This window comes from Anoplophora glabripennis, unplaced genomic scaffold (assembly GCF_000390285.2).
Source record: "Anoplophora glabripennis isolate ALB-LARVAE unplaced genomic scaffold, Agla_2.0 scaffold17, whole genome shotgun sequence".
Classification (NCBI taxonomy): Eukaryota; Metazoa; Arthropoda; class Insecta; order Coleoptera; family Cerambycidae; genus Anoplophora; species Anoplophora glabripennis.
Genome location: NW_019416231.1, coordinates 2,045,062 through 2,054,258, shown reverse-complemented (window position 1 = coordinate 2,054,258; position 9,197 = coordinate 2,045,062). Strand labels below are relative to the sequence as shown.

The window sequence follows — 9,197 nt, the reverse complement described above, 5'->3', positions numbered from 1 at the left end:
TACAGAAGAGTTAATTGTGACAACTGGCATGACAGCAGCACACTTAGTTTTTCTTTGATTGATTGCAATCATATACGGTGTGAGGTGAATGGTAATACATTTTATTTTTTTATTAATAAACGAAAAGTTTTAAAGGAAAATTGCTAGAGAGGTAAAAGTTTCTAAAAGAACCAGTTTATCTAATGCGTATTTTTGGATATCGAGTTTTTACGAAATATAAAAGTTATGGCAAAAAATGGCTTGAGGGGTGGTTATTTCAACCCCTTTCGAGGGGTTAAAATTTTCGAAAAATAGTTGAAAACTCGCATCTGTATTAGTAAACAACCTGTAAAAATTTGTTATTTGTACCTCGTTCGGTTTTCAAATTACAGCCAATTTTCATAATTTTTTTGGAAACTTTGATGGCCCATATCTCTTCAGGGGTGAACATTTTACTAAGGCGATTTTTTGCAGATCGTGTTCTTTTGAAATGTAGATTCACTGGTATCATTTATGCTACTCCATTCAAAAACACTCTGTATATATCCCATAGACGTCGCAGTAACGAATGAAAAAGAATATTACTTTGTGAATTATACTTTATTTGAAATTTCAATCGTCAATTTACGCATCAGAATTCTGGGAGATCCATGACCTGAAAGAGCTCACTCTTGCGAAACCACTTGGAAGACCCGACTGACATCCTCTAGCAGAGACGAAGGAAGTGACACCTACTAGAACCCCGCTGACTACCAATGGGCCACCAGAGTCACCTTGGCAAGCTCCAACGGTATCTAAGGGTTAAAAAATATATATACATTCCTTTTACCAAGCTTTTAATAAAATGACTATTTTGTTTTGCTTTATAATTTACAGAAAATTAAATCTGCTGAAAGAATATCTTCTTAAATCCTATTTAAGTAACTTATTTAATATGAAGAATAGCATTTCGGTATACCCCAAGGATCAGATTTGGACCCTCTTCTACTCCCTATACTCATAAATGATGCAACCAATATTATCCACTTGTAAACTCACGACTGCGAAGCCGAAGGTCCGAGGTTCGAATCGCTGGCGGGTCGAATTTTTTCTCTTTTTTTTTTTGGAAAATGTTATATATTATTTACCAACCCACAAAGAACACACCGCGGAGCGATGCTCGAATCGCGCCGAGAGGACCGAAGGCCCGAGAGAAAGGTCAAGTCGGTACAGCGGACTTGCCTACCTTTCCAGTTACTTCTCTAAAGCTCGTTATTGATCAAAATATACTTGGAGGTTTACTAGTATTCTGGCTACAGAATTTCTACATCAAGTAAGATTTTTTCTCTGTACTAAAAGATACTCACTGGCCCCAGACGTGCAAATGGTAGAAGCAACAATAACGTTGGTTCCATAGGTGCTCGCACATACAGCGTTGGTGATGATTTGGGCATTAACTCCTCGAAGCAGGTTCGTGATTCCTGAGGAAGAATCGGAAATCCTTCCCCAGCCGGTCAAACGACCTGTAGATCCTGCGTAGGTTCCCGCCGACGCGGGGGCGAGAGCGATGGTTCGAATGTTGTTGTTGAGGGTGATGGGGCTTGGAATCCTGACCAAAGACACGTCGTTGCGCAGGTTGGAAGCTGTGTATTGAGGGTGGTTGATGATGTTTGTACTCGTGACCCTCACTTGAGTGTTTTCTCTGACTTGGACATTGTGAGCTCCGAAGATCAGTTCCACGAAGGAAGCGCTACGAATCAAAAAAATTGCACGGTAGTTCAAAACGAACAGCAAATATTGTGGAACGCGTAAATCTTTTGTAGTTATTTTGGATTTACCTGATAGTGCAATGAGCGGCAGTAAGGACGAAGTTGCGAGAGATCAAGGAACCACCGCAGAAACTGCGACCGTTGATGAAGATGGCCACTTGGAACGGCACAGAATTGGGGGTGACCACGCTGCCTCCAATAATCCTCCCTCCAATGGGTGCGTCAGTGTAGTTGCTGATGGGTTCGATGTAAACGTTCTCCCCCTTGATGTCCTCCCATTCCAGGGGTTCTTGGTACTAGAAGGATCAAGTTGGCTTACTGACACGATCGTGAACAATGAAAAGTTGGCTTTGCTGTTGAAAGTTATTTAAGCTATGCCTAATTCTGCTGAACTGTATCCAACATTTTGAGATTCTATTTTTGCTATATTTTAAACACTCGAATGGTCACATATTTTGCCACCAGAGAATGAAGTTACGGTTCTAATACAAGTGGTTTTAATTTACTTCATTCAAAATTAAAAAATAAATACAAAAGGAGCAATTCACTCAAGTAATGTCAGGTCTGTAGCCAGCGGCAGTCAGACATAAAAGGCGGTATATTTAAAATTCTAAGTATTTAACAACTGAAAATAACAAACATATCAAGCCATTACTGTGAACGACTTTAATTTCAGTTTTCAATTTTTTGAGATAATAAAGGAATATACTTACCGGCGACGGTAGAGCTAGGGAGCAGCCAAAAATGGCGACCAGGCACAACGTAACTTTCATGGCGTTACTTTGAAAAAAAAATAAGACACATCTGCATCAAGGGTCTTGCCTATATATACGTTTCACTAAATTATTATCACAATGCCGTAGACGTATTGAAGTCATTTTTGAGGGACTTGCAGATTAATTTGTCAAGATTTGACTGATATTAATCTATGATGACGAAGGAGACCTTTCGGTACTTAAAATAATCTTATTGTAGGTATTATTTATTAAACCAACCCATTTCTTTGGACATATCAACATCCTGTCGTACGTATCTCGATGTGTGGTTATCGAAAAGAAGCAAGGCTGTTTTTTTTTACACAAGGTTTATTTATTTTATAAACATATTTCCACAAAACCTCTTGACCTCTTAAACCTACTTTTTGAGGAAGACAAGGGTGTTTCTTTCAAAACGCCAAAATTCTTCTAGAAACATTGTGTGAACCTAGTTCGAATATCCTTAATTCTTTATGTCTGTGACATCTTTAGTGTACTTCAAGGTAATCTAAATTGAGAAGGATGTTTGTTTCAACGAAAAAATCCGCGATTATCGTTGGATTAATATAGATTGAAAAGTAAGACAACGTTTATTATTAACTAATCCAGTGCTTAAGCGATGTGAAGAGCAATGTTACACACGTTTTTATCATTGTTTTGAATTTCTACAGATCACGTATACTTTTCTTACCAGATTGTTTAAATTTATAGATCTGGGCGAAGTACGGAACATTTTCAAAATTGCATAAATTAAAAAAATACCTATTTTAGTATTTTTACTTATATCTTGGAACCTATGCATTTTGGAACAATATTGAAAAGGAAAAAAAGTTTTAGTATTGAATTTTGCACAATACACTGCAAGTTGAAATTGTTTAAATTTGTTACGGATGTTGCAAAATAGCAATAATTGACGAAAAAAGGCAAAATAGTAAAGTTTTTTTGGACAAACAAAAATTATTTAAATAATTGTAATAACAATAAATAAATACATTCATATTCAGAGTGTGGTGTTGAAATATATACGTAAACAAATTTTTTCATTGAAAAAATGCAATAGCGTAGGGTAAAACATACAGCATATTTAATGCATAAATAATAAACTTTGTTTATAACAAAATACGTGCAAATTAGACAGTTGGCATTACGATATTCGAATTCCTTGGCTCGCGAGTTCATCGGATTAAAAAAAAAAGGATTTTTGAGTCACTTTTCGAGCATGCGAGCGACAGCTTTTCCGCTGATTTAACTATGTTGCCGATAACTTATGGATATGAAAATTTTTTCCAGCTTAGAACTCAGAAGAAGCCACTGGATCAAAGATTATTGCTAAATTGTTTATAAATTAACTGTAAATAAACTTTGACCGCTTATATCTCGAGAACCAATAAACGGAATTTAACTTTTTTTTTAAAGAAGCTTCTTTCCGAATACCTACTTTAAAATTATAATTTTTGAAAAAAACTAAATTGTAAATTGATAAATGTAATTTAATTGTTTAAAGATAAAAAAAAAGAGTGTTTACTTTAAAAATTTACTGTGGTCGTCCTAATCAACCGATTTCAATTTTTTAAATACCATTTGAAAGGCTGGGCGGTCTTTTCTATGTGAAAAAATTTTCAAGTATCTAGATACTTTATTTGTTAACGTCTTGAAAATTCGAAAACATTTTTTTAATATTTTTCAAATAAATTTTTTGCGAAAACTATCCCACCGATTTTAATGAAATTGGGTGTGTTGTTTTATTATACTATAAAAATTTTTTTACGAAAATTAGAATGTCTTCCGAGCATTTTTGCCTTCTTTTCATCAATTATTGCTTGAAAAATCAATGGTATGAGAAATTTTAATGAAAGAGTAATTGTAAAGTTTATTTCGTATAAAAGTAAAATTCTAGTGAGAGTGCATTTATTATGCAGGAAAAATACGTAAAAATTTCATAATAAGGAATTCAAAATCATAACCTAAAATATTCTTTGTTTGCAGCATAACAAACGTCAATTTATTAATGTAATAATTTTCCAAAAATTATTGCTGAAACATATAATATATACTTTATTAGATAATAATTTTGTTAAAATTTTTACCTTATATATTTAATAAATAATTAATCAAACCTGGTTATTAGTCCAGTCGGTCGATAGCCGCACGGTTTAAGGCGTCAGTACTTAAATTGATGTGTCGATCTGCCCGGGTTTCGAATCCCGCGGCCGGTAGACCGTAGATTAGCTATGCTTGTACGGAGGATTGGCACCCTCTGTGCAGGTATGGTAGGGTGGAAGAATGTTGGCTTGGGTCAATGTGAGAGATTGACACCGGTTGGCATTTGACCGCCCCCCTAATTAATGAGGTTTTCCAGGTTTCCCTCATTCCTGCACTGAATGGTGGCTAGGGCCTACCAACATAAGCCGTTCCTGGGCGCAAATGCGGCCTGCTTAATAATAATATGCCGCCTCCTCTCCCGCACAAGTCTCCGACTTCTGGGCTAATTCTCGTAGTTAGAATGAGGAGTAGAGATATTATTATTATTATTATTATTATTATTATTATTATTATTATTATTATTATTATTATTAATTAAATGAGCCTTTAAATCGCAATTTTGGTCAACTTACCTGAATTTTTCATATAAGTTAGTTAGAGGTATATAATGACAATAAGTGACAGTATTTTTATTTCAACCAGGCAGGCAGGCAGGGGCCTGGGGTGAAAAAGGTAAAATAAAGGGGCTTTTCAAGATAACTCAAAAGGGGTAAGAGCTAGAAGAAAAAGTTTCTAATAAAAGTTGTAGAGCATAAAATTCTAAATAACAATGGTCTATTGGCTTTTTCTTGTACTATTAAAATTAACAGAGTTAGGGAGACTAGAAATTAAGGGATGATGTCAGAAATTTAAGAAATCTCATCAAAGAAAAATGAATCAATTTTATATATTTTTTTTCAATCTGCTCTAAAAAGTTTAAATTTTATTTTCAGAGAAATACATATTTTTTAATTTTTAATAATAGGTTATAACAATTTCAGTTTTTTAATCGTTAATTTTTATGATTTAACACTAAAACAATTTTTTCTGTGCCATTCGATGGATTATTTAAAATAATGAAAAGTTGCTTTTGAAATTTTGTTTTACAACAAATATAAAAATTCACGTTCGCTTTCTGAAATTGTTAAAACTTTTTTGTTAATTAAAAAAATATATGTATATATTTCCCTGAAAAGATGGTTTACATTTTTCTAGAGTAGATTATAATACATCTGTTACATATGAAGATATTGGAAGATGGACCATTGAATTCGATAGTTCATAAGAAAAAATATAATTTCTTAGTATTTCATTACCACCAAATTGTATAAATTCCCCGTCTCCTTTGATTTGATACAAATTTTAAATAAAGAAAAATTGTGGTAAAGTGAATCGTCATTAATAATAATATATTTTAACAAGACAACAAAAAGTTGAAGTGAATGATATTCTGTTTCATTTTTTAAGAATTGTCATTTAAAATAAATGAAAACTATTTCAATACCATTATTATTTTTCCCCATATCCAACAGGAGCTTGATCATTTGCTAATTATTTGTTTCCAGTAATATTCTAAGACCAGATTCTTTACAAAGTTCTTCATTTATGTATTTTATACATTCTATGAGCAAGATTGAAAGAAACATTAATGTATGCTTGTACATTTTATTATTTATTTACATTTGTTAGACTGACACATCAGAATTTTGGGCAATCCAAGTCCTGAAGGCACTAACTCTAGCATAACCAGTTGGGAGACCAGACTGGCATCCTCTAGCGGAAACGAAAGAAGCCACGCCGACTTGGACATTACCAACTGTCAATGGACCACCCGAATCGCCATTGCATCCTCCCACAACACCTGTAAATTTCAGTTTTTATTTGTGTTTAATCTTTCCCAGAAATAACAAACTTACCGGCTCCCGAGGTGCATATATTCGTTGCTTGAATAGTACTGCCGTAAGTGTTAGCGCATACGGCATTGGTGATTACGGTGACGCTGACTCCTCGAAGCAGGTTCGTGATTCCTGCGGCAGAATCGGAAATCCTTCCCCAGCCGGTCAAGAGAGCGGTAGATCCCGCGTAGGTTCCTGCCGAGGCAGAAGCGAGGGTAACAATCCGGATATTGTTGTTGAGACTGATGGCATTTGGAATCCTGACCAAAGCCACGTCGTTGCGAAGACCGGATGGATTGTATTGACCGTGGTTGGTGATGTACGTGCTTGTAACTCTCACCTGAGTGGTCTCTGTGGTCTGGATGTTGTGCGCGCCAAAGACGAGATCAACGAAGGAAGCGCTGGAATATTCGAATGCATGAATAAAGGATTTGTGTACGTTTTGGAAATGGTTATGGTTTACCTGATGGTACAGTGGGCAGCGGTGAGGACGAAGTTGCGGGAGATCAAGGAACCACCACAGAAACTGCGGCCGTTGATGAAGAGGGCCACTTGGTACGGTACAGAGTTGGGGCTAACAACGGCGCCTCCAATAACCCTTCCTCCAACGGGTGCATCGACAGTGTAGTTGCTGATGGGTTCGATGTAAACGTTCTCCCCCTTGATTTCCTCCCAGGCCAGAGATTCTTGCAGCTGCAACAATTATTTTTGCGTTAGAGTACCTCAAGAGTAAATTCTTATGTTGTTTCGAGGAACATATTAAAGAAATCTACTTACAGGCGAAGGTAGAGCCAGGGAATACCCCAAGACAGCTAGAATGCAGATGCAGAGCTTCATGGTTTTGCCTTGAAACAACTACTCGTTCGTGGTAAAAGTTCTAGCCATATATATATAGCTACTGGAACAAATTCTTATCGTTGTATCTAAGATATATAATATACACTTTGACTGGAAGATTAATTCGTCAAGATTCGATTGATAGGACCAAGTCATATCTTGATCCATTATCGACAAAGTTTATAATACTTTTTTGACCATACTTATGAAGCTTCTCAAGTATTGATTTATTATGTGCCAACAGTATTTAATATATTCCTACATACTAGTAGTGATTATCTGTTGAGATAATAAGACATTTTACTATTCTTTTATTTCCTTTAAAGTTTTTACAAAGATACATCAGAGTTTGCAGCAATCCAGCTCCTGAATGCGCTGACCCTTGCAAAACCACTTGGAAGACCTAACTCACATCCTCTGTAGGCGACGAAGGAAGTTACACCAACTTGGATGCCGTTGACTGTCAAAGGACCACCTGAATCGCCGTTACATGCGCCAACGATACCTGCAAAGAAATAAATTTTTTTCTACGCTGCATAAGTTCCGATTTTCAAATTATTTTGTAATTAGCAATATGACATGCAACATAGCTGAAGTACTGATATTAAAGTCACGATGTGAATTTGGATTAAGTCAAATGGTGTCCTCATCTTCGTGATGAGACGAGTTAATCTTACCAGGATTCATATGGCTAATACAAAACACGGGAAAATTTCAATCGAGATGAGAAACCGTCTAGAATTTTGGCATAAGGAGTTTCCCATAGAGCTGTGCCCCGTTGATAATAAGGCATCCTGTATCTAATACCACTTACCGGCTCCAGAGGTGCAGATAGTCGATGATTGAATAATATTCCCGAAACTACTGGCGCATACAGAATTGGTGATGATGTTAAGGTTGACTCCTCCAAGGGTGGGTGAAATTACGTCGATGGCGTCGGAAATCCTTCCCCAGCCAGTCAAGCGAGCGACAGATCCCGCGTAAGTTCCTGCTGTTGCAGGAGCGAGGGCGACAATCTGAATATTGGCGTTGAGGGAGATGGCGCTTGGAATCCTGACCAACGCTACGTCGTTGAGCAGAGTAGATGGATTATATTGGCCATGGTTGATGATGTTCATGCTTGTTACCCTCACCTGAGTGGATTCTGCCGCTTGGACGTTGTGAGCGCCGAAGATGAGCTCGACGAAGGAAGCGCTGGAATATTCACGTGCATGAATAAAGGATTCTGGAAATTTGGAAATGTTTATGGTTTACCTGACGGTACAGTGAGCAGCGGTGAGGACGAAGTTGCGGGAGATCAAGGAACCACCACAGAAACTGCGACCGTTGATGTAAATGGCTACTTGGTACGGTACAGAGTTGGGGGTGACAGTCATCCCTCCAATAACTCTCCCTCCGACAGATGCATCTACTGTGTAGTTGCTGATGGGTTCGATGTAAACGTTCTCCCCCTTGATGTCCTCCCAGGCCAACTCTTGCACCTGCAACAATCAAGTCTTTTGATTATTACTTTATACTCCTTGTTTTATTTACTTTCAAAGCGCGAAATACTTGAAAAAGAGAACTATGTCATTAAACTTAAAAGGAGATTGTAGTGCCTATTCGAGAAATACAATTTTTTTTCAGTTTTGATGTAAAGGTAATAAAGAAATCTACTTACTGGCGAAGGCAGAGCGAGGGAGGAGCTCAAGATGGCTAGAAAATAGACGCAGAGCTTCATAGTTTTGCCTTGAACTAATGACTTATTTGTGCCAAAAATTCTTTTTATATGCCTATAGAAACATTCCAATGACATTTTTTTATTGCAGTATCTTGGACATAACAATAACTATTATAGTGTAGGATTAATTTGTCAAGATTCAGTTGATAAAATTGTTATCAAAGAAGTTCATAATTCAATTCATTGACAAAGCAAATTTATCAAATTTTTAATGCAATTTTAATCTTATGAGTTATAATGA

At 36.4% G+C, this 9,197-nt stretch overlaps 2 protein-coding genes across 2 annotated transcripts; both read right to left on the bottom strand.

The window, feature by feature from the left end:
- Nucleotides 1–560: 560 nt before the first annotated feature.
- On the bottom strand, nucleotides 561–7,261 carry LOC108917765. The gene is made up of 8 exons (XM_018724513.1): nucleotides 7,177–7,261; nucleotides 6,863–7,092; nucleotides 6,421–6,800; nucleotides 6,196–6,365; nucleotides 2,441–2,536; nucleotides 1,797–2,023; nucleotides 1,326–1,708; nucleotides 561–773 (listed from the first exon to the last, which is right to left on the bottom strand). The coding sequence occupies exons 1-8, from the start codon at nucleotides 7,234–7,236 to the stop codon at nucleotides 604–606; spliced, it is 1,716 nt and encodes a 571-aa protein (XP_018580029.1). The 5' UTR covers nucleotides 7,237–7,261; the 3' UTR covers nucleotides 561–603.
- Nucleotides 7,262–7,530: 269 nt separating this feature from the next.
- Nucleotides 7,531–8,983, bottom strand: LOC108917806 (brachyurin). The gene is made up of 4 exons (XM_018724566.1): nucleotides 8,897–8,983; nucleotides 8,491–8,717; nucleotides 8,051–8,430; nucleotides 7,531–7,741 (listed from the first exon to the last, which is right to left on the bottom strand). The coding sequence occupies exons 1-4, from the start codon at nucleotides 8,954–8,956 to the stop codon at nucleotides 7,566–7,568; spliced, it is 843 nt and encodes a 280-aa protein (XP_018580082.1). The 5' UTR covers nucleotides 8,957–8,983; the 3' UTR covers nucleotides 7,531–7,565.
- Nucleotides 8,984–9,197: the final 214 nt, after the last annotated feature.

Coding starts and splice junctions, on each gene's coding strand:
- LOC108917765 (XM_018724513.1), bottom strand. CDS start 7,236: ATGAAGCTCTGCATCTGCATTCTAGCTGTCTTGGGGTATTCCCTGGCT. Junction 2,024..2,440: donor CCCTAGCTCTACCGTCGCCG/GTAAGTATATTC, acceptor TGATCCTTCTAG/TACCAAGAACCCCTGGAATG. Junction 1,709..1,796: donor GCCGCTCATTGCACTATCAG/GTAAATCCAAAA, acceptor TTTGATTCGTAG/CGCTTCCTTCGTGGAACTGA.
- LOC108917806 (XM_018724566.1), bottom strand. CDS start 8,956: ATGAAGCTCTGCGTCTATTTTCTAGCCATCTTGAGCTCCTCCCTCGCT. Junction 8,718..8,896: donor CCCTCGCTCTGCCTTCGCCA/GTAAGTAGATTT, acceptor TGATTGTTGCAG/GTGCAAGAGTTGGCCTGGGA. Junction 8,431..8,490: donor GCTGCTCACTGTACCGTCAG/GTAAACCATAAA, acceptor TGAATATTCCAG/CGCTTCCTTCGTCGAGCTCA.